The 25007-nt window shown below is 35.5% G+C and overlaps 3 protein-coding genes across 5 annotated transcripts; all 3 read right to left on the bottom strand.

Annotated features, from left to right (window-relative positions):
• Positions 1–3132: 3132 nt before the first annotated feature.
• LOC125193952 (serine/threonine protein phosphatase 2A 59 kDa regulatory subunit B' eta isoform-like) lies at positions 3133–6055 on the bottom strand. Of its 2 annotated transcripts, none has more exons than XM_048091911.2 (3): positions 5822–6055; positions 4080–5488; positions 3133–3788 (listed from the first exon to the last, which is right to left on the bottom strand). In XM_048091911.2, exons 2-3 carry the CDS (start codon positions 5262–5264, stop codon positions 3480–3482), a joined length of 1494 nt encoding a protein of 497 aa, XP_047947868.1. In that variant the 5' UTR covers positions 5265–5488; positions 5822–6055; the 3' UTR covers positions 3133–3479. The 2 variants fall into 2 exon arrangements, with proteins under 2 accessions (XP_047947868.1, XP_047947869.1); XM_048091912.2 differs by having other exon boundaries at positions 4080–5456.
• A 1833-nt stretch (positions 6056–7888) lies between these two features.
• LOC125194612 (serine/threonine protein phosphatase 2A 57 kDa regulatory subunit B' theta isoform-like) lies at positions 7889–11634 on the bottom strand. Of its 2 annotated transcripts, none has more exons than XM_048092862.2 (3): positions 11345–11634; positions 9678–11111; positions 7889–8655 (listed from the first exon to the last, which is right to left on the bottom strand). In XM_048092862.2, the coding sequence occupies exons 2-3, from the start codon at positions 10881–10883 to the stop codon at positions 8299–8301; spliced, it is 1563 nt and encodes a 520-aa protein (XP_047948819.1). In that variant the 5' UTR covers positions 10884–11111; positions 11345–11634; the 3' UTR covers positions 7889–8298. The 2 variants fall into 2 exon arrangements, with proteins under 2 accessions (XP_047948819.1, XP_047948818.1); XM_048092861.2 differs by having other exon boundaries at positions 9678–10998.
• Positions 11635–14443: 2809 nt separating this feature from the next.
• On the bottom strand, positions 14444–20617 carry AUG6 (HAUS augmin-like complex subunit). The gene is made up of 13 exons (XM_048094856.2): positions 20290–20617; positions 20114–20170; positions 19935–20029; positions 19298–19448; positions 18661–18786; positions 18396–18552; positions 17725–17785; positions 17385–17646; positions 17010–17135; positions 16674–16829; positions 16328–16577; positions 15771–16247; positions 14444–15159 (listed from the first exon to the last, which is right to left on the bottom strand). The coding sequence occupies exons 1-13, from the start codon at positions 20503–20505 to the stop codon at positions 15119–15121; spliced, it is 2175 nt and encodes a 724-aa protein (XP_047950813.1). The 5' UTR covers positions 20506–20617; the 3' UTR covers positions 14444–15118.
• Between the last annotated feature and the right edge of the window lie 4390 nt (positions 20618–25007).

Genomic DNA, 25007 nt, shown 5'->3' with positions numbered 1-25007 from the left:
AGTGTGCGTGCGTTGGTTCGATGTTAGCATCGTCCCTTCTCGTGATCCTTGGAATTGATTGTCCATTAACCAAATTAGAAATAATGTAATTTGCCTAAAATTATAGTAAGAGTTTTGCTAAATTCAGGTTTTGCATACCAACTTTAAAAAAAAAAAAAAAATTACCAAACATTGATTTGTTTTGATTTTACAATCAATCACGATTCTAACATTAACACATATCATCGTACGTTAACCAAAACGAAGTCACATTGTAGGCGACAAACAATTTCGTATTATATTAGGAGTATAATTCATTTGTTGAATTAGAGTTTATATTAAGAAAAATGAGAGTGTATGGAGAAAATGAAAAATGATATTGAAGAGAGAGAGTACAACATACTTATAAATTACGGAGTATTTAATTTCGTTAATACAGGGTTTCTGTAACGCCCCACTTTTTCGAATCCTAATTTTCGAGACATAAAATTTTTGCATTAAATGCTTTTAATGCTATGGAATATGTGGATTAATTGATGAGTGATTTAATTGCATGATTCTTTGTGACCTAATTGCGATTTGGAGCTGAGATTGATTGAATAGTCAAATATGTTGAGTATATGACGTGGCAGTTGAATAGTCAAAGATGTAGAGAACATGACGTGACCGTTGAAAGGGTCAATGTGTTGAGAATATGAGGTGGAAGTAAAGATGGTTGATTTTGTTAAATGATTGTATGAATATTTTGATGCGGGGTAAAATATATATTGTGGTGAATTATTTCCTAAGGGATGAGTGAGACTAAATAGGATATTCATAAATATCATATACCCTATAATTGGAATTTTTGACCCCCATGGTTTATTGGAGAGAAATCCTATTTTTCTTAGATTTAATTAATTGTTTGGGATAATTATCCAAATTAAATTAAAAGTCCAATTATTTCTTATTTTCTCCATGAGAAAATCGACCCCTATGTTTATTCCAAGGAGATTTTCGAAAATCTCCTATTTAGGGGAGAAGGAATTATTTTATTATATTATTTGATCCCTTATTTATTCTCTCACCTGAATAAATTCAAATATCCTAGCATATCTTACCATATCTAGGAAGATCTTGTCATATCCTATTTTAATTAGGAATTTAATTAAATTCCTTGTAGAAGGAGCCAAAATTCACGCCTACTCCTTATTTATTTGGGAGGATTTATTATTTTTATTCTGCTCCGTGATATTTTATTCTACTCTGTGAAATATCCAAATTTAATCATATGCTAATTAAATAGCATAAAATTCGAATCCCTCCTTATTTCTCTCAAAAGTCACGCCAACTCCCTCCCCCATATCTTCCCAAATCTTTAATTTATTTAATTAAAGATATTTTATCTTGCACTCTATAAATACATGAGAAACCCTAAACCTAAAACCATAAATCACGCCTCCCACTCTTGAAAATCACGCCTCCCACTTCCTCCACTCTTTCTTCAACTTGTTTTCTATTTTATTCAAGATCTCTTCATTCTTTACAAAGAAATGAAGTTGAAACTCAAGAATTGTTGAAGAATCAAGGCTATTACTTTGTTCTACCGTTCATTCTATCAAGAAAAGGTATTTTTATATCAATCTTTTCTCATCTAACCGATTAATCGGTGTTCTTGAACCCTCATGCATATAGATCGCGTGAAAAGGGAAAATCAATTGATGAATGGGATGCATATATGTGTGTGTGTGTGGATCGTGTGTGTGTGTGCGTGCGTGCCTCGGTGTGCGTTCGTGTGTGTTGTGTGTGTGCGTGTGATATGTGTTGTAAAACACTCATGCGTGACATATTTTGATGATAGATCTGGAGTTGTAGTGCGAATAAAGAGTGATATGATAATCATGTCTTGATTTTTGAATAGTGATATTAAAACGAATTAATGGGAAAAGAGAAACGTTGGGAACATGCATGATTTTTGAATCAATGATTGAGACTGATTTGTGATACACATAATTTAAAGGTGATAACTCGCGCTCTCAGCGTGATACCAAGGGGAAGAGAATACTTGCGACCTAAGCCATCGAGGTGGGCTTTTCTTTTAAAATAAGGACATCGTCCTAAATCTGTATTGATGAGAATGAGATTTGTGTTATCATGCTGTGATTTGTTTTGTCGTGTCTATCCCTTGTGGCTATGCCACTATTGATTTAATCGAATTCGGATCCTTGTAGAGCCGCAAACTCTACTTGGGTTAGTGTACACCAATGTTAGACCGTGTGCCAGCGTACGGGTTGGCCGGTCTAGTGACCTGGATTGCGGCCGCATTCCTTACCATGTAGAATGAGGATATGGTAAACGTCGATGTGAAAAATGGTTGCGCGACCGTGATTTTGATAAAGGACATATTTTGGTGCTTCGGGCATTTCTAAAGATAAAACCCCGATGGACACTTGAAATGGCATGATAACTATTATTTTGATAAAACTGTTTTCGGCATAAGTCCACTGAGTATGTTTATAGTACTCAGCCATGCATGTGTTTTCCCTATGTGCAGGTTGAGCGGCGATGAGCGGTTGGCGGTGTTGAGCAAGTAATTTAATAATATGATCATTTTGAAACTCCGAGTGTAGTCGTGTCTTCATACATAGCTTCACCCTTCTCTTGGATGCTTCCGCTGAAACATGAAACTACTATCGTTTGTTTAAGATTGAACTATTTCATTTTTGTTGGAGTATTGAGACATGATACGGTTTGGATTATCTTAAGACCTTGCCGTTTTGAATATTAATTGCGATAGCCCTTTCTTATTGAATTTCATTGCTAAGCCGTTATTCTTATCGTTTTAGTTGTTCATTAAATACTTTGGTAAAATCCCTTTAAATGAAACCCTAGCCTACGATTTTTGTTGCATTTAAGTCTGCCTAGGTAACGATCGTTGTATTTATTATACCCTAGAAGAGCGGGTCGTTACAGTTTCACTGCTTATAATTTGATTTCATTTTGGTTGACATGCCACACAAGGAAGTCATAAAGTCATGCTTTCAGTTTCAGAACTCGATTGATTGCAAAATCAAAATAAATCATTAGTTTAGTAATTTATAGAGAAATTTAAAAGTTGGCATGCAAAACTAGTAGTACTCCATTTAACAAAAGTTAAAGGAACTAACTCGAAAATACCCTTGAAAATAGAGTATAATTTATCGTGTAGGTATACATTCATTAGACCTTACAATCAAACATACACATATACCACATGAAATCAAACTCGGTATTAACCAAGCCAACCAAAATGGACTGCAAATACAACTTTTCATTTAGTTTCACTTCATTCTATAAGCTACACAATTTGAGAGAAAAAAAAAGGTGGATTTGTAAATAAATTACCTCCATCTCCAAGGAAATTGGAAGGTGTGTTGAAGAATTTGACACTTCCTTGAGCTGTGTATATACACTCCATAGTGGAATAAATACTCATCCATTTTCCGAAGCTAGAACCAAAAAATGTGTTTGGTGGGGCTCATTCAGTGCTCGTCGTTGGTGGTTGCGATATCCTCCAAGCGCTTCCAAGTTGCTTCACGTCTGCTCTTGGTTTCTTCTTGCCCTGCTTCATCTTCTTGGTACTTGAGGAGACACTCCTCAAAGAGCTCCGGATCCACATCAGAGAAGATTTTCCGTACATTGAGGGTCAGGCTCTGCACGGCTTGATTCCAGTGGCTCCTTGCATTGTTCTCCAATGCCGGGAAGATGATTGGCAGTATGACTGTGCGGTTTTGTTTGATCAGATTCTCGATGTGGCTGTTGTTCCATAGAAAGAGAGCCCTCTCTGCAACCTGCAGATACAAGAATCGGATAGAAGGTGATTTTGTGTGCAGGGGAGGTGGGAGATGAGGATGATGGCAATGCAGACTAGCAGCGATGGGAAATCGCCACAAATCAACATCACGTCGTATAATTTTATTCATAACTGTTTATTATTGTTCCTCTAATTCATAAGAGCCATCAGAACCTACATTAGTTCATTTTAAAATCAAGAAAATGTTCACAGCAATGGACAAAGACAAGAAATCGCCACAAATCAACATCATGTCGTATAATTTTGCAAGAACGTGGTATGTACCGACCTGAAAGTGGGAGCTGCTCAAGCAACGGCCAATCTGGCGGAAGAGTGGGACCATACAGCACTGGAACTCGGGGGGCTGGGTCACTTCCAACACTTCCTCAAGCTCGCCCAAGAACATTCCCTCCTTAGAACTACTCGTAATAGGCCAGTATTTGAGTAAGCCCCTTATAACTGTATCAGCGAGTTTGCAGTCCTTCTCCACAAACTGTGTGACACAATAGGATAGCTGTTGATGGTATGTGGATACGCACTTTGGTTTGTGGAGCGGAACCAGAGCACGAACAAGGAAGAGCTTATGTTCTTCCTTGAGTGGCAATGCAAATCCATTTATGATGCTCCCTAAGATCTCTAACAGCTCAGCAATCCCGTAGTGCTTCTCTGTCTCAAAAATGAAACGGTAGAATATATTGTTGATTGCTTTTCTGATGAACGGCCGATGCACCATGAACTTCCCGTATATCCGGTGTAGGACAGTCTTTAAGTAGTCTCTCTCTCTAGTATCCTCTGAGTCGAAGAGGTCTAATAACCTTAACACGAAGGAGTGATTAACGTAGCGTTTTGCCAACTTGGCATCTGTCTCCGGTGAAGCTACAAACCTGAGGAGAAATTCATACACAATTTGCAAATGCGGCCATGCTGGATCCATCAAGGGCTCGTCTTCTTCCAAATCAAAGCCATCTACAGATTTGTTCTCACGAGACTGAGTTGAGAGTGTCCGGAATAAATTCACAGACACCATCTTTACTATATCGTGCATAGCTGTCTCATTGAACTTCCCATGTGCTGAGGTTACATAATCCACTAGCTCGACTAATGTCTGTCGTTTGATGTCTTTCTCCTTTAAACTCTTCGAGGGATCAGTGAAGTCAAACACTACACAACACAAACTCAATTTTCTGATAAACAAGGTTTGCTTCTCAGAGTTTGGAATGTCTCTAAAACTAGGAAGAGCCTCATACGGTGCACTTCCAATAACCCCGTTTTCCTTCACATTTGATGGATCATATTCAAGAAGATTGTTCAGAACTGGATTCAACCCGGCTGCAGCATTCGAATTGCCTGACCTAGAACCTGCAACTACATTGCTTTTCAAATTCGTTGACGAGAGTGTCGTGGCCCCTCCATCGTGACCTTCTCCTAACTTCCCTTGCTTGTGAGGGATCCTATTGAGTATATTCTTGATCATCACTTGGAGCCACAGATCAAAGTCTTGTTCAAACAAATCCAACCAACCACTCTTAAAGAATCACCAGCCACAAATGCAGAGGTAAAGGATCTAAACTTAACGCGACATACTGATCATCAACCCAATTTCACACTGACTTTCCCTTCCCCTCTTCACCATCAAATGCCAAAAATGGCCTAATGGATTCAATTTCTGCTGCCAAAGCCACAGCCTCATGAATTCTCCTATGTTAACATAAAACGACAGAGAAAGCACAAATAAACAAAGAAATTCAGATAGAATCAACTCCACAAAACAGCTGCAGAAGCTAGATTGAACAAGAATGAGAATTAACCAGCTCTCTCAAGCTCTAAAATGAAACCTAACATAAATAAATTAAATTCCACCTCTAAAAAAGCAACATAGATCTTATCACAATTTCGTCAATGCTCAAATTCCCAGGTGCAGAAATCGAGTTCAAATCATAACACAACTGAGCATAAAACGATATTCACTTCGAAGAGCTCTAATCACACCACAAACACACATAATTTTAAAAATACAAGATTTGAACTGACCTCAAAGTTCGTTTTCTCCCAAGATTCAAACTTTTTTAGCTGGATCAGGAGGTGTGAAGATCTGAGCGCGATCTAGGAAACCCAAGTTGCAATTTTGTCGAGTATTGCGAAATTCAAATAGCATCACTTTAAGTATATGAGTTGAAAAAAAGCTGAAATTTTTGGGAATGAAAATGAATGGCGCAATGGGAAAGAGAATTTATTTGATTTCAAATAATGAAATAGAGATTTACTCTTATTTGTGACTTAGTACCAATTTTGTGTTTAATTAATTAAAATATAAAATGAATTTCTTTAAACTATGGAGTACTAAAAACATATTTGTTTTTTATATTTTGCAGAAAAATTGGAAAAATGGATATGAAAATTATGAAAGGTTGATTAGGTGCTACTTTCACTATAGAAAAGATGTTAAGTGCATCACATGATGCGATAATTGATAAAAGTAGTTGAAAACTCACATGAAACTAGAGTGTGACTGTTTGTATATTTGTGTATTAATATTGGTTATAATCAAATAGAAAAGGCTAATTGGTTATCACTTATGATTGATATTTTGTCACATATACATATTACTTGATCTTCAATTGTAAGCAAGGGAAGGTCGTTAGAATGGGCCATATTGATGCTATGTCTTGCAAATGATACAATCTATTGCTACTTCTTTAATTGCAGATAAAATGAGAGAAGGAGAATAGTGAAATTTGATCTTTTTTTTAATCAAAAACACTCGGTATTAAGCAGACCTCCAATCCGCAAATAAGATCAAAATAAATCGTTCTGAAACATGACTCAAGTCCAAAAGTGACTTGGATCCAAAGATAGAACAAGAAACAATAAACTAGAGGTCTCACAGGTCGGGTACAACCACACTATCAAAAACTAAAACTAGGATGACCAAGTGATATAGCTAAAACCAAAATATCAAATGCTAAAGTAATAACAAGATCAATCCACATCTCTACGTCGGAAGCGAAAGTTAGGATATCCAAGCTAGTCCATCCTAACAAGCGCCTTTAGATACCGAGGCGTAGAGACTAAATCATAGAAGGAAAAGGCAGGGATCTGGACCCCCTCCCTGCAAGAAAGTCAGCAGCATGATTTTCCTCTATGTAGATTTGTGAGAATAGGACCTGCCGGGTGTGAGACTTATGAATAATATAGTGAGAGAATGCTTTAAGAAAGGAGGATGTAGATAGCTAAAGACCTAGTAAGTTATTTGAATATTACTTCAAGTGATCCAACTTTATATAGTTTCATAGAATATCTTTTACGATCAAACCAAAAAAATTAATTTTCACAATCAACTACTACCGCTCTCTTCGTCCCACAAGAATATTCACTATTTCCTTTTTAGTCCATCCCATAAAAATATGCACTTTTCAATTTTGAAAACTCATTTCTTAAAGTGAGACTCATTCCCTACTAACAATACTTTTAGGCCATATTTGGTTGACGGGAAAGTAAAGTTGGAAAGGAAAATGATTCCTGAGAAAATGAATCCCAGGAATATGAATCCTTATAACTTTAAAATGTAAGGAATTTAAAATGTAAGGAATCCGATTACTTTTTCAAACAGAATCCTGACAATCAAACATGGCATTATTACTTTTTCTCCCTTCCTCCCTCTTACTTTACCAATTTTGTATTAAAATATGTGCTGAACTCAAAGTTCATATTCTTTAGAGACGGAGGAAGTTCATATTCTTTAGAGACGGAGGGAGTATTAACTAAAAGTGAAAAAAATGCTTATAAAGCCTAATTGCACATAATCAACCATTATCAGGAATTATGTAATTAAAGTAAGATACAAGAAATTGAAATTGAAGAAAAGGTTGATAGGTTAAACTGAAATACTAATAGTGGTACACACAGTTTAATTAACTAAAATGAAATAAATGCAAAAATGATTACAAAGCCTAACTGCCCAGAATTAACCCTCATCAATTACAAAAAATGCAAGAAATTGCATAAAAAATCAATAACGCCAAACTAAAACCAAAGAGTAGGATACCAAAAGTCAAATAGAATGTATATATAATAATTTGAAGAAGTCCTTAGTAAAAATTGAAAAATAGTAAGCCACTCACTCTATTGCAGAAAAAGGAAATCCTAAAACTCTTTCAACTGTTAATAACTTTTACAATGAATGGTTCACATCAACATAGAAATACAAGTCTTGATTGATCTCAACAACATTTCTAAGAGCAAGAGATGAGAAAACCTTTGATCACTGGGGCTAAAGCATCTATAACCCCACCTGCAGTTGGCTTGCAATCCATTTTATGTATGTACAGTCCCTCTGATCTCGTATCGGAACGACGAGGTCATAGATCGTCGATCAGATTGTGCTTCTTCAAAATGTTAAGCAATCAATAAATTATGCAGAGTTTCATTTCAGGTTTCCACCTTCAAGCACATGATGCATCTGTCACAACGAAACATATGCAAGCAAAAAAAGGATGTGGTGGAGTTACTTAGCCGGATAGAGGCAGTGTGGCCTTGCGAGGGACGACCACTGCTTCGCTGCTTGCACCCTTAGAGATTGCAATCTCCTCGAGGCGTCTCCAGGTTGCTTCGCGTTTCACCTTGTCTTCTTCATCCCGCCCTTCGTCTTCTTGGAATTTCAGCAAGCACTCCTCAAATAGCTCGGGGTCCACATCAGAGAAAATTTTTCTGACATTTAGCGTCAAGCTGTGCACGGCCTGATTCCAGTGGTTTCGTGCATTCTTCTCCAATGCAGGGAAGATGATTGGAAGTATAACTCTGCGGTTTTGCTTGATCAGGTTCTCGATATGATCATTGTTCCATAAAAAGAGAGCCCTTTCTGCAACCTACACAAGCAGGGAGGATAAGCGGATAGCACAAACAAAATCGGGGAAAAATAATACTGACATCACAAGAGAATAGATATCATATAGGATGAAGAAAATGATTTTTTTTTTAATAATTGTGATCATATCAATCTAGAAACCACTGTTTCTATTAGATATGACCAGACTGAATCTTCATCTGCAAAGTTAGAAACGGCTCCTTCGGCAGAGGTATTGGACAAGAAGGTGTAGTTTGTTAATACTATCTGCTAAGATCAACGTCTATGCAAGTACAGAGTTAAGATAATCTAGATGGTGTGTTGTAGGCAGCCATCAAGAATCAAGAATGACAGAAAAATCGGGTTCTTCTAATTTGCCTCATTGTAAATTGATTTAATTTTCCAATCCTTTTGTTGTTTGCCAAGGACCGCATTTGCCGTCCAAAATAATTCAATAACTGCATACTTTGACCACAGCCACCACACACACACACACACACAGATAGCAAAGACAACATCTTATTCAGTTATTTGGCAATCTCAAACTTGCGGTATCATCGCTTTTTTATTACAAAAAAAACAATAGACAACATATCACATAAAGTATGTGTGGAAACAGTGATAAAAATGTAGACTAAGGGAAAACTTAAACAAAGGATTGGCTGATTTTATAATATCAGTAATTTTAACCAATCGATTCATGACTCATAAGCTACGTGAATATATCATTTTATAAAATGATAGCCTCATTATACAAACATACTGTAACTAAGCTCCAAAGGCTCCATCTGTCGGTATTCAAGGTGTGAAATGAAACCAAAGTAATGAAGACAGTGGCACAATAAAACAAGGAAAATATGAGCATCAAACACAAACCAAATTTTTTGAGTTTAAGATTGTTTAATGTTAAAAAAACGAGGGCAAGATGCAAATATGTAAACAAAAGGATACTGTTTCGATGGAGTATGGAGCAAGAAATAACAAGAGGGTTTCTCACAAATTCACAAATGACAAGAATCATAAGCAACTTTAAATGTAACCAACCTGAAAATGAGAGCTGCTCATGCAACGACCAATTTGGCGGAATAAAGGAACCATACAGCGCTGAAACTCTGGGGCCTGAGTTGCTTCCAGCACTTCCTCGAGCTCACCCAAAAACATGACCTCCTTTGAACTGTTTGTTATTGGCCAATATTTAAGCAAGCCTCGGATAACAGTATCTGCGAGCTTACAGTCCTTCTCTACAAATTGTGTGATGGAATAAGTTAGCTGTTGATGATACATAGGTATGCACTTTGGCTTGTGAAGTGGAATGAGTGCTCGGACAAGAAAAAGTTTGTGCTCTTCTTTCAACGGCAGCGCAAATCCATTTATAATACTTCCCAAAATTTCTAACAGCTCTGCAATCCCATTATGCTTCTCTGTTTCAAAGATAAAACGGTAGAATATATTGTTTATGGTTTTTCTAATGAACGGACGATGCACCATGAACTTTCCATATATGCGGTGCAGCACTGTCTTTAAGTACTCCCTTTCTCTCGGATCTTCCGAATCAAACAGATCCAATAACCTTAGAATAAAAGCGTGGTCAATGTAGCGCTTTGCCAGCTTCGCATCAGTCTCTGGGGAAGTCACAAACCTGAGGAGAAACTCATACACGATTTGTAGATGGGGCCACGCAGGATCCATTAGGGGCTCCTCTTCTTCTACGTCAAGACCTTCCAGGACTTTGTTTTCACGAGGCTGAGTAGAGAGGGTGCGGAACAAATTCGTAGACACCACTCGCACGATCTCTTGCAAGACCACATCACTGAATTTCCCATTTGCTGAAGAGACATAGTCGACAAGCTCCACCAAAGTCTGCCGTTTGATGTCCTTCTCTTTCAAATGCTTCGTGGGGTCAGTGAAGTCGAATACTACACAACACATGCTCAGTTTCCTGATAAACAAGTTCTGCTTCTCCGCACTCGAGACGTCTCTAAAACTAGGTAAAGCCTCATATGGCACGGGCGGACTACTCCCATTTGCTTTGCTATGTAATGGGTCGTGCAGTTTGTTCCCATGATTCACACCAGAATTCTGATTAGAATTATTCCCCGCTGAATTCACATTGCCTGACCGAGCACTTGAAACAGAATTGCTTCTAGAAGCAGTCGCAGAATTTGAAGAGAGAGTCGAAGACCCTCCATCGCGACTCTCTGCCGACTTTCCCTGTTTCTTTGGAAGCTTGTTAAGGAAATTTTTAATCATCACTTCACTTAATGCCACCAAAAACAACCTTCTTCAAGCAAACTCAACAGCAGCCAACAATCAACTGCTAGGATGCAGATGGCACACCCTCCTACTTATGATGCAGTGAACTCAACTGATCATATATCGAAAACAACCGCGGTTAGCTCAGAATCTAGTCCCTTCTACACTTGCAATCCTCTCTCCCACAAAGAGTACTACATATACAAGTTAATGTACAAACACTATCTGCAGCAAAAATTAGGGCAACTACTAAAACATTAGCAATTGGGGAAAAACTGAAACAATACATCCACGCCAAAATTTCATCAACCAATAAAACTTAATAAAACTCCCAATTGCGGAAACAAGTCAAAATTAGGAGTAAACTAAAATAACTACATAAAATCAAGATAGCAATCACAGAAATCCAAATTGCACAATCTAAAAGGAAGAGAAAGTAAGAGAAGCAAGATTCTGACCTCAAATTCAACTCCATGTCAGTTGTAGATCAGCAAACAATAAGATCCGGGCACGATCTAGACAAACCCAGCTACGATTCCTTTATAGGGAATCACAATGGCAAAAGGTATCAAAAGAATCAGTGCGTGTAAGTGCAGAGAAAAGTTTCATGAAAAAGGAGGGATTGAGAGAGCAAGAATTGTGGGTCATTGGAGCATATATAGCTGGTTGATTTTGATGGAAAAACAGGCTAAAAGATCGAGTCTATGAGAGTAGGGAGCACTGATTGAAACCTGAAAATTGGGCCCAACAGTGTAGAGAGAGAAAGGCTTAAGCTGAATTATTGTTTTTTTATTTTATTTTATTTTATTTTCTCAACTCATCTTGGCCTTGATGATTTTTATCGTTTTTTTAGTTCTCTGTCATAAGCAAAAACTATCTTTGGTTTAATTTTGTCATTAATTACTGGTTGAATTTGAAATTCATTTAAATCCAGATTCCAACTTCATAATGGATGATAAATGCTAGTAGTAATTAAATAGGACAATATGTTCCTCTATTGTTATAGTACATGGAGTATTTATTTACACCAAACCCATGTCTTTCTTTCATGCACTAACAAGTACTCCCTTCATCCCCGATTAATTATCACTCCTTTTCATTTCGATTCGTCCCTCAATAATTGTCTCACTTTATTTTTACTGGTTATATTCTCATCGACATATTCAATCTAAATATTACTCTAATTTTCCTAAATTTCATAACTCATATACAAACAACTTCAACATCTTTGTTAAGATAGCGTGACTATGTGAGGTTGAAACTTTTTTCCTTTTTAGGAAATAATTAAGTTTAAACATATAATGTCTTCTTTATAGGGATATAGTAATATGCTGACTAATTTTTTAAGTGCTAATATACATCCAATTTCATTCTGCCACGTGGCATAAAACATACAATATTGTAAACACTAAAATACAATATATATTTGTAAAAGTGATAGATGGAATTCGGCAAATTGCATTTTAATTATATGCAAATTGCATTTTTTATCGTTGAATTTTGCATTTTATATATAGACTGTTTAATTTACATTTTATATATAGCCAGATTGAATTTATATATAGTTTATTTTGCATTTTAGACAAATTATGTTCAAATGCAAAACATGCCTATAAATAAAATGCAATCTGCGGAAATGCATATACAGCTTATAAATGTATATTGCATTTTAGTGTTTATAATATTGCATTTTTCATGCCACGTGGCAGCACTAGATTGGATGTACGTTAGCACTCTAATTAAGGATGCGTCTTTCTTTATAAATGTATTGAACCTCGAATCCTTTCTTTTGTAATTTTCAAGTGTCATTTTCATTAGTTTTTAATGCTTTAACATGTTTTTTGAATGAATTAAACGTTCTGTTATAGGAGTATTATAATTGAATAAATTAAACTGCATTTCATAAATGTATATCATTCGTTACTTTAATTTGAAATTGGATTAGATATCTTCTTGTTGTCTCTATAACAACATGTGAAGCGCGGTTGAAACAACCTATATAATACACTTTTCGCTTTACAAGAATATGAATGTGCACTCTTTCCTTTTTATTTTATCCCACAAGTATTTTCTAAATTTGAAAACCTTTTTTTTTAATGAGTTGAAACTCATTCTTCACTAACAATACTTTAATTACTTTTTCTTTCTATTTTTTCTTACTTTACTAATTGTACATTAAAAATCGTGTATTCGTGTCCAACCAAAAATACATATTCTTGTAGAACAAAGAGAGTACTTATAGCTAACAATGGCCCATGGCAAGAAATAAAGGTTTTTTTATTTTTTTCTGTTAACCAACTAGTCTATTTATTTTATCAATTAGTAGATTAATTGATTGGCTAATTCGATGTGTTTATGGACTAATGGTTTTAGGGCAAATTCCTTAGTCATTTAACTGAAAAATGGTTTAGTACTAACTGAGCCAACCGATTAACCACCCATAAGTCGATTGTGATAATTATATCATTGTTACTATAAGTGTAAATGATAAACTTTAAATATATCACCGTAGAATAATATTTTCATATCAAGGTACCTAGTTTGCTTGATGAATATTTTAAGTGATAGTACTATATAAACCGAAATTTATTGGCATCAGAGATGGTTGTTGACATGGTCTTTAGATTAAAAGATTTGAAGCATATATTTTCAATAGGGTAAAGAGTTGATTTTGTCCCACCTTTTGTCAAAATTTATTGGCATCGAAGACGGTTATCAACATGGTTTTTAGATTAAAAGATTTAGAGCATATACTTTCAATAGGATAAAGGATTGATTTTGTCATGTCGTTTAAAGTGTTTACTCGAACATGTCTCATTGTTTAGATACCCATTGTATCATCCCATAAAAAAATCCGATAACCATATTTCTAATGTGTCAACTGGATGTATAAATTATCTATATATGCATGTACTTAAAATTAAATAAGTAAAAGCCAAAAAAATACTTTTAACGTCAGTGCAATCTTAGAAAGACGGTCGCCAGAATTTTTTTGCAGAATATTTTATTCCAAACCAAACGATAATTATGTGAAACATTTTTGAATAAACCCATTTAATCATCATTTTCCTTGTAAGTAAACTCAATTTATTGATATTTGAAGTTGTCTTTATCATTCATTAAAATAAACTCAATTGCTTGATATTTGAAGTTGTCTCTATCATGAGAACCATTAACGGGATGAGAGATGATTAAACTTGGGAATGTAGCTAAGATGGATTAATTTGACAATATGAGACATGTGAGTGCTGACAAAGTCACTACTCTTTAAGAAAAACTTATCTTGTACTTATCAATCAAAAGTAGCAAGTTGGAACATTTTTGCATTTCAAGCTAAGCTAAAAAAACACAACTTTGTGATTTGGTATAAGTGAAATAAATAGCTTTAATAATTAATAGTAACTGATAACCACCCTTAACCAACCCATCACACTTGACCGAATCACAAGATTGAAAAACCTATCATAAAATTAAAATTATTAAGAAAGCATACCGATTCCAAACAAAATCCAATAATTTGAATCACAAATTACATTGACCAATTCTTACAAAATAGATAAGTATAATCTACTAACTAGATTTATCTAATTCAAAGTCATCAATCAAGCTACAACAAGACAATCCCATTAACTGGTCACCACAATAATACAGTCCAGAATTCAAAGAATTTAACAAGAGCACATGGGAAACAAATCTGATTCACAAGCCATGATAACAAATGGAATTGGAATGGAACAAAATATAGAAATAAATGATAATCTACAACCACCAATCAATGCATTAGTGTAATGTACGATTAGGACAGGACATACATCTACACTTATACAAGTGTGACATATATCTACACTTTACAAGTGTGCGGCCAACGAGAAGGGTTGTCGCATATTTTAGGTCGCTGTGAAGCAAAATGTCAGTTACCTCAAGACAAAAAACAATAGTGAGGCTTCTTTATAAACCAGCATTAATCTTTTCCAAGACCACATTTCTGCCTCTAAGACACGAGTAATGTTGCCATACATAGTTACACTCCAGTATGCTTCTAGCCAAATCAGCAATCCTCGTCAAACTGAGAAAATGTCACGTACATATATGCAAAACAAAGAAGGGAGTAGACAGATCATACAAGTACCACTAAGGATAGAAACTCCGGCTGAAATACGAAAGCAAATGCATTTGGCTAAAGAAATATATCTCTTGAAGAGATGCAGCAAGTTTTCTACACTTATTTACTGTCAGTGATCCATCAAGGCTGCTTCAGTATCAGATAAGGGAGCTGCAACAACAAGACAAGATTTTTTCATCAAATAATGGTGAAAAAAGTGAAGCATCCATTTATGGAAGAGGACAATAAGTGTTGCTTATCTAACATGGACACAAACACAGAAGATTTTAGACAGTGATCCATCAACACGGAAATGAAGCATTCATCTGAGGCACAAGACATGGAAATTGATGGAAAAGGGCAGTAAGTGTTCCTTATCTAATATGCACACAGACTCGGAAGATTTTAAACAGTAATCCATCAACATTCATGTTCTCTTACAGTGAGAGAACAGAAATAAAAGGCACTAAAACAATAGGTAACAAGAAACCAAAACACGCGTGCATACTTCTAACATTTGCTGTCTCTTAAATCTAGGGTCATAAATCAGATCACGAGTTAGAAGCAACCAGAGGGGATGACAGCAAAAGTGACTTCTAAAGAAGCTCAACATACTTGAGCATGTACAATCATACTATCATAATTTAGTACATTACTGTTTAATGATTTCACACTTAACAGAATGGAAAGCATGTCAACAACCACGAACATCCAAGAGTATCAGTACCATCTGGAAATTAGAAAATTAACAAGCCTTGTGTGCACTATGAATTATGACTTACCAAGCAAATCCTCATATGAATCTGCCAAAAATGCAGTATCCATTAGCAAAGGAGGAGAAAAAACTTGATCCTCAGCCTCATCAACATCATAGAATGACCTATGTGCATCAGAAACCGACGAGTTTGACCCAGCAGCGGAGAGGAAACTGTTCACCCCATCAAATTCATCAAGGGAATCTATATCATTCAGTATGTCTGTAACTCCACTGTACCTTCTCCCAACATTGTTGTCCTTAACATGGGTCTGAAGCAAGGAGGAATCTGCTTGAGATGTGAAAAGTTGTCTACTCTTAAGAGAATTAATTTTGTTATCCTGAACATGACGAGACAATCCAGTCCCAGAAAGCGGAACAAAGTAGTGCTCAGAACCATCATTAGAACGACTGTCTTGTGAAGATTCCGAGTTGCTTCTTTTAGACAAAAGAGCAGCTTCTCGTACAGACCTCTTCAAATATTGTAGAGAAAGAATATCCTCATCTACAGAAACATTTGTATCAGAAAAAGGTTAGGCAGACTAACAAATTGATATCACCAAGGACAGGAAACAAATCACGAACCATGTGTTGGATTATCCATGTGACTGTTTGATGGGGGATTTTCTACAAACTTTTTGTCTATTATGGCTTCTGCTGGTATGACTTGAGCCATATTATGTCGTTTTTGCATGTTTACACCTTTTCCAGAAGAACAAGGTGTCGAACTAAATAGTGGAGGCAGCTTCAGAGTAGGGGGGCTAGCAGATACGTTTTCAATCTGAATGGATGACAATCTAGAGGTTATTTCAGCCACATCATCAACACTACTTTCCTGCGCATACACAAATTCATTGAAAGCAGTTAGACACATCATGAACCCCAGGAATTTCCTCAGACACAAAAGGGGAAGAGTATATATATAAGTTACCAACGTCCTCCCACTGCTCTGTGTCTGGATGGGCGAGTTTAATCTAAAATTCATGACAGGAGGGGGATTAGATGATATGCTATTCACTTCCTCAGTAAGTTCGGAAATTGAGTTTTGTATGGTTGGAGCTACATCCTTTAGTTGATTAATGAGCACCTGCATTCACAGAATTTTATAATATATCATGCACTCTAGCTAAGCCAATAAAATCAATTTACAGGACACAGCCATATGCTGTAAGTAAAGAGGATAAAGTACCAAGAATCATAACAAACCTTGGACCCCTGCATCATTGCAGGTGCAACCATATTGAGTGTGTCAATAACATTTGATTACCTGTATGCTGTCCAGATGCTGCCTGTGTTCAGCCAGTGTCGCAGCCAATGACTCAGCATGACTGCTGGTATCACCATCATGCCCACTTTGGAGGAGCTGCGGGCCTTCTCCATCATTGGCTTTTGACTGCAATAAAATAACATAAATAGTTCACTACATTAGAGAATTAAACTGCAAGCATGCTGCCCAATGTTAACGTTAAGAACAAGAATATAGACATAGTGAAATTCATTAGATCAGCAATTGAAGCATAGGAGGTACAGGAAAATATCTAGAGCAATCAGAGAGTGCACCTCATGATACACCAAGGCACCTAAAGCAGAAAAGGAAAGGGAAAAAACAAGCAGGTTCTGCAATCTGCATAAAAGAGCATACCAGTTGGAGGGACTGTTTATGAATCCGCTGCAAGGCATGCGTCCAACGTCGTAAAACTTCAGCAATATCAACTGTTGGCTGCCCTCTAGTATTTCTATCATCAAGTCGAGAATACTTTTCTTCATTTTTGCTCTCCGTAGTTACATCTGTTCGTGAACTCTCAGTTTCCTCATTACCTAGTTGTTGAGAAGTCATACTAGAAGATGATACTAACGAACTTTGATCCATCGCTGCCAACAAGGCCGAACCAGAGATGCGATACCTGTGAGAGAATGCCCAGCATAAGTCCATTATAAAGCTAATGCCAACCAGTAGGACCCATAGTCATCTCAAATATTACCTATGCTCTCGATGAGCAATAAGATCCTCAATTGGGCCTGAAGCAAGGACCTCATGTTGACCTGTACAAATAGGAAATATGGGACCATTCAACATTGCATGAGATTGATTAATCTACTCTTGTAGTTCGTACACTGTAACAGGAAAAAGAAAATGCAGGCATTTTACAAAGATTTCACTATACACTAAGGACATGTTATCGACACACAAAATCTGAGGTGGGATTTAAGAGTGAAAATCTCATTGTAGTTCATCGAAAGGCAAAATAAAGTATGCCAACTCAATATGATAGAACGTTCTCGCAGTATACAAAAAAAAATGGTTGTTTCATTTTATTTATGAGATTTTAGAATGAAAATCTCATTGTAGTTCATCGAAAGGCAAAATAAAGTATGCCAACTCAATATGATAAAACGTTCTCACAGTATACAAAAAAAAATGGTTGTTTCATTTTATTTATGAGATTTTAGAGTCATTGTAGTTCATCGAAAGGCAAAATAAAGTATGCCAACTCAATATGATAAAACGCTCTCATAGTATACAAAACAAAATGGAGTACAAATAAGTTAAGAAAAATAAGAGAACCACGTAGGGGATTCCAAGCTGCAACTTAGAATAAACAAGTTAAGAAAATTAAGAGAACCACTTAGGAGTACAAGTTGTACAACTTACTCTTGCGAGATAACAAAGATTCCCACATGCGTGTAGCTTTTTGGACTATATGAGAATTCTGACTTGAGCTAGATACAAGCTGATCCCAGGATTCACCTTCGAGTTTTACTTTGTTTCTCAAATCATGAAGTTTTTCAAGCTCTTGCTGTAAGTATGCCTACATAAGCAACCATAAAGGAGTTAAAACGAAGTCTTCCTTCCATAAACAATGTTGCATAATTCACCTTATTCTCAAATAGTCAAATACACCATTAGGATATCTTACCTCTTCAGCACATAGACCACGGAACTCAGCTGTCATTTCATGAGCCAGATCAGACCACATTGCTTGCCTTTGCACTGCAGTCTCTGCATTTTTCAGAAATCTTCTTCTTTCAAGAGCTATCCTCGCCTGCATAGAATTTTTTTAAGGATATTTTAGCATAGAAATCAGAGAACTCCTTACTGTTATCAAACTAAGGTAGACATTAAACATTAAACTATCCTTCAAGAAGCAGGTGTGGAGATATACTGCATATGGTCAATAAAGGTATTACTAACTTGAAAACCAATATCACCACAATCATATCCTGATTTTATAATGTTGATAAAGAAACTAAAAGGTTAACGGGCAAAAATAACATAACAAATAAAATTGAAGTAAACTGAATCAAAGCAGTTCGCCAGTTCCTTTGTTCAAACATAGAGGACAACAATAAAAAAATAACACGCTATTCTTCTCCTATAAAACAAACTAATATGGTTCTATAAATAACGAACAAAATTCTGATATATAACAACCACATTTCCAATAAAAGTAGCCAAGATACCCTTCAACCCAGAGCATGGAGAGAGCATCTACAAGGTGATAATATATCCTGCTAATCCTTGTTCTAGGGTGAACTAAATCAAAAATGACTTACCTTGGTAACAGGAAGCAGTGTAGCTGCATGTGAGAAAGCTACATCAGTTAATGGGGCAGGCTGTGGATTTGATGCAACATCAGCTGCAAATGTTCGCCTATGGACCTCTCTCAGAGCATGCAGTGAAAGCTGCCATAAGAGTTCGACGAATCTGTAACAAGAACATGAACATCTTATTGCAATAGCACTCTAGGAGTTTTGAAGAAATTGACAGGTCCAATTTATGGAAAAGGGCCATACATGTAGTCTTGAAACATACTGTAACAGAGTAAAAACTCAAGCCAAACTTCCTCTAACAAGGTGGAAGTTATTCTTTCCAAAATTTCAAATCAGGATCAATCCTTCCCATTTCTTGGATAGCGAAGTTTAAAACAACTTACACAAGGAAAGATTTGTGGTAGTTTGCTTCAATCCAAGTCAAACCGCTTTGTCCATAATCATCTCCCAACTTTATTACTAAGATACTTGACCATACTTCTATTTTACTCTAACTATCTACATATATTGATTTGGGTGGATCAAACTAGCTAAATTTCCAGATTCTGGGTGATAGAACAAAATCACATCAAGGTCAAAGCTACCAACCAATCCAAACTATTATTAAGATGCCAAACTAAACGGTAACAGCTGAACCAACCTTGGTCCGCAGCAGGTTGCAAGCGATGAAACCCTTGAATTACTCCTGGGCAATGCACCTTGCGATTCCAGCTCACTTATAATCCCTTGCACGACCTGAATTTCACTCCATGTCACAGTCACAAAATATATACTATAAAATTACAAATACAGTAACCCAAAAATTCAGCAATCATTTACCTTCCGAAAATCCCTAGACTGAGCCGAATCAAAAATCGGCCACACCTTATCAAAATCCTGCATCAAAATCATCCAAACACTATCACACAGAACTCGAAACCCCCGATAACGACACGTGGAGCTTCCACACTCAACAAAAAAACTGGATACAGAGAGAAATTAGAAAAAGAATTTGCCTTGGCGGATTGGAGCGGGCCACGGAGAGACGACAGGATGAAGTAGAGCAGCTGCTCGCCCAATTTAGGGTTAGAATGGCGGAACAAGCCAACACGAGGCGTGCCGTTGTTGGAGCCGACTCCGATTACGTTCGGATCCAGGCCGAGCAACAAGCAATTGGTGTACATTGCGCTCTCCAACTCGATTTCTCTCTCCTTCTCTCTGTCCATCGTCATTCGATGGGCGCCGATACCCTCAGTGTGTGTGATTTTTCCGGGGGGTTTTGTGCTTTTCCGATTAGATTTCGTTTCTGGTTTTGATTTTTATGGGTTTCTCTCTCTAGTTGAATTTTTTTGAAAAAAGATGATCCCCATCAAATTTCACAAAGGTCCTTATTTATGCCATAATTCATTTCCACGCTATGCCTGAATTAATTAATTATTTATTTGTTTCAAATTAAAATGTGCCTGCTTATTGTGAATAATCATAATTTGATGTTATTATTGCTCTATATATTTTCATTATAAAACAAATTTCCACGTTGTTATATGGAGTTAGAGCATCAGTTCTTACCATTTATGCACTCAAATACATTTTAATGTAAACTCAAATTAAGTAATATTTTTAATCCAACCATTTACGCTAAATTTAAATTTGAAAAAATATTCTATACTCAGTACCTTTTTTATTCACAAGTTCTGAAAGTGTAATTTCGATTTGTTTTACTGAATCTAAAATCGGATTGATTTTAGAGAACCTTTTTAGCTAATTGTTTATTTCATTTTAAATTATTATTGGATATGGTTTTAGTGTTTTTACATTCAGAGTAGTACATAGTTCTTAAAAAGTTAACTACATAGTAGATCAATCTTACTACTTTTTGGCTAATTATTAAGTTTTCTTTTATTTTCAAAATATTTCAATTGGGCAGACATGTAACTAAGATTAAAAGTTTCCAATAATACATTTATTAATGCTAATATGACATGACATACAGAAAAAATATAATTACTCTTAGTGATAGTATTATTTTACTATAGTACTATTTTTAATTTTTATATGAACGTTCAGACTTTATTTGATTTTTTTACTCCATACCATATCTCAATAATATGAACTATTCTCTGCGTTTCAACAATAAGAGTTATATTTTGTCATTTTGTTATATCTTGCAATAAGAGTCATGTTTTACTTTGACCACAAATAATAAGTAGGCTTCACATTCCAACAACTTATTTCACTCATATTTAGTTATAAACTAATACGTATATAAGTGGACTCATATTCACTAACTTATTCAACTCATTTTTCTTTACTTTTATTAAAACTCGTGTTATAACTAAATATGACTCTTATTCCGGAACCAATGGAGTATTTACTTATTAGTCCGTTCCTAAAAAGTATAAACTTTCTAATTTTAGAATACCCTACACAGCATTTTATTTACAAATTATACCATTTTACCATTATACTACATTACTTACATTACTCTTTATTCTTCTTTTTTATTTTATCAACTACTCTCTCTGTTCCTCAAAGTTTGTCTCAGTTTGACCCGTCGCGAATTTTAAGAAATTGTTTGACTTTATATTAAATGAAGTTGTGTAATGGAATATGGGTCCCAAATTGAGGGGATTGAGAGTGTATTTAATGTCTATTTTTGGTAAGATTCTAAGTATGACAAATTTCATGAGACGGACGAAAATAGTAAAATGAGATAAAATGTATCGAACTCCTTTGCAGAGATGAAGGGGGTAATAAATACTCCCTCTGTCCCATTAGAAATGAAACGTTTGCTTTTTCATACATGTTTTGAAAAAATAATAATAAATAGTTAAAGTGGAGAAAAAATAAAGTAAAAAAGAGAATAATATAAAGGGAACTCTCCTCTACATTATTCTCTCTCTTACTTTATTTTTTCACCACTTTAGTTATTTATTATAATTTTTTCAAAACAAGTGCGCAAAAGTAAACGTTGCATTTTTAATAGGACGGATGGAGTATTAGCGTTTAAATTTCATTTTCTCAATTGTTACAAATTGACATTTGTTGGAACTCTACCAAAGTTTATAGTACTCACGACGACTACTACTACTAACATCATATAGCGATATGCGCGTATGTAATAAATTATTTGTTGTGATGAATTCAAATGCAGATAAGAAATTCAAAGGGACCTATGTGATATATTGTAAAAGTTGCTATAGAAATGAGAGGTGGGTGGGACCCCAGCCAAGGATGACGGAATCACGTTATTTGAAATAAGGGGGAGGGACCCTAACGTGCGCCGGTGCACTCATTTGCCGGCCAACCCCCGCCACTATTGCTGTCGTCATGCGGTGGTTACAAAGCTTTTGCTTTCTGTATTTACTTATTTACGTTTTTATGTTTGGAGGAATGTATATCAACATTTTTCATCGATATTTCAAACTACAACGGTTATACAAATTGAAATTGAGACTAAATTATTGTTGATTGTGAGAAATTTGTAATGGTTTGTTGATTATTCCCCATTGTTATCTGTTAATGTCGTGGCATCGCTATTTGTACTACTACTACTAGATTTGTACAAAACGAACTTCTCAAATCTATTTATATGTTTTCAATGTTAATAACGTGTTACGGTTTTAGATTTGAGAAAAAAAAAGTCTCCGTTAATTTATTACTAATAATTTAAAATTGACTAAGTTAAAAATATTTACCTATGACTTATTCTGAACAAAATTACTATATTTTATGATTGAAGTTGTTTTGTATTTGGTTCATAAGATTGATCCTAAAAAAATAGTCTTATGATAATCAACCATAGCCCCTCCTTTAATTAAAATAATACAACAACTTAAATTCAGATGGTAATCATATCATAATAAGTCATTGCAATCGAACAACACCACATAGTATTAACCACTTTAGCATTAGATGAATCATTCACACGACAAACTTTTTTGTTTGTTTGTATACACAACTTTGTTATAGTTTTCACCGAATAATCGTTCTAGTTTGTCTCCGTCGTATTTATATGAATTTCACTTATATTTTGCTTATGAATTCATAAGTTTGATTGCCTGATATTTACTAATTTTAGCTATAAAGCTACTCAACCCAAAATTGTCAGTTTCATAATGGGTCAACGTGGATAAGAACATGAACCAAATAATATTTTACTAAAACAAATTGATTATGTGCATGTTCGTACTACGTGTTCTCATCATATAAAAAAATTGTCAGTTCTAAGAGCATCGGTAATGGGGAGAGGGTGTTGTACTACTAGTTCCATTGCGGTGTGAGGCACCCCTACCCCCCAACTGGAGGGGTGACAGTCGGGGCACCCGGGGAAAGTTGTGACACTGGGTGGAGGTAAGGGTAGGGGTGGTTCGAAAATAATTTTATTTTAATCTAAATATTTTTAAAACTCTATAAATACAATCACATTTTCACTATCATTACATATTCTAACGAAAAATGAATTCGAATGATGACAAGTTGCCTCTTGATCCAAATGAACAACAATAAATGGATGATATTGTCCATTCAAAATGGTTAGGATCCAACGAGGCGCAGTAGCTGGAGCATAAAGCCTGATAGTCTTTTTCAGTAATTGATGGTGAATACCAACGACTAGAAAATCAACAATATGTAACTGTGGGTGCACGAAAAGGGAAAAGACAAGAAGGTGGCTACCGGATATAGCCCAAAGAAATACACCTGGTGGCCCTACCCCGCATTTTTATCTACGTACATATCAGAAGGCTCAATCCTAACAACAACCAAACGATAAATAGTGTGAATATAAAAGATAGTTCAGTATTCTTATAAAACAACAAAAATAAAATTACACAAAGCTTAAAAATAAATATTATAATAAAAAGGATAAAAAAGTTTCATCCAACAAAAAGATAGGACGAAATATAGAATTAATAGGAGACATAGAAATGAGAGAAATAGTGTGTGAATAAATGACCTCTTGAAGACGAAGGACATCCACCAAAAAGATGATAGCAACACTTGAGCACATTTATCCAATCAGTCATTTACATCAAGCTCTACCATCGGCTACACCACACTAGAGGCATATATTTTACCAAATGACTAACCCCGGGCTAAGCTATAAAGCAATCATAGCATGACTATGAAATTCTAAAACATTTGTATCACCCAATACGAAGAGATACTCTCAAAACTAAACTCTTATAATCAAAATTACATCTCATTATCCAATATAACCCAACAACCCTATTTATAGATGAAGAAGATGAAATAGGAAAGTTCTCGCGAAAATAATTCAAAATCCTACCTCTAGGAACAATCTGGCGACTCGGTGCATTAATTCCAATGACTCACTTGGTTTGCAAGGTGTGTGATTTCGGTGACCCTGATACTCCTTTGATGTTCGTCTGCATTCAAGCGACTCATTGGGTTGGTTCTGCCCGTGATAATCTTTACTCGAACTCTGTTTTCATCTTGTTCCCATCCTGTTCTCATCCTATCTTCGTTCATTGACCTTATTTCGATCTTTCTCTCCTATAAACAGTTTTGGGCCTGATGTTGACTATTTGTACACATCAATAAATATGTTTTGGGATAAGGTTGTCACAAAATATAAAATGGATGATGATTAAAGGAAATAAAAAGATCATAAAATTTATTGAAGAAGAGGTACGAAGTTGTAGAAATTGTAATTTCACGTAGAAATTGAGGAGAATAATGACGTGATATAAGATAGTAAGTATAAGAAGAT

This window comes from Salvia hispanica, chromosome 4 (genome assembly GCF_029641045.1).
Source record: "Salvia hispanica isolate PSC_SH4W2 chromosome 4, Shi_PSC_v1, whole genome shotgun sequence".
Lineage (NCBI taxonomy): Eukaryota > Viridiplantae > Streptophyta > Magnoliopsida > Lamiales > Lamiaceae > Salvia > Salvia hispanica.
Note: the sequence above shows the minus strand (reverse complement) of the source record. Positions and strands in the feature narration are given on the sequence as shown.

Bases quoted from the DNA above. Each gene is read 5' to 3' on its own strand.
- LOC125193952 (XM_048091911.2), bottom strand. From the start codon at position 5,264: ATGATCAAGAATATACTCAATAGGATCCCTCACAAGCAAGGGAAGTTA. The intron at 3,789-4,079 runs GTCGGTACATAC...TTGTATCTGCAG, and splicing joins TGAGCAGCTCCCACTTTCAG to GTTGCAGAGAGGGCTCTCTT.
- LOC125194612 (XM_048092862.2), bottom strand. From the start codon at position 10,883: ATGATTAAAAATTTCCTTAACAAGCTTCCAAAGAAACAGGGAAAGTCG. The intron at 8,656-9,677 runs GTTGGTTACATT...CTGCTTGTGTAG, and splicing joins TGAGCAGCTCTCATTTTCAG to GTTGCAGAAAGGGCTCTCTT.
- AUG6 (XM_048094856.2), bottom strand. From the start codon at position 20,505: ATGACGATGGACAGAGAGAAGGAGAGAGAAATCGAGTTGGAGAGCGCA. The intron at 18,787-19,297 runs GTAAGTCATTTT...AATTCTATGCAG, and splicing joins CACTGCTTCCTGTTACCAAG to GCGAGGATAGCTCTTGAAAG. The intron at 17,786-18,395 runs GTAAGTTGTACA...CTATTTGTACAG, and splicing joins ATCTTTGTTATCTCGCAAGA to GTCAACATGAGGTCCTTGCT.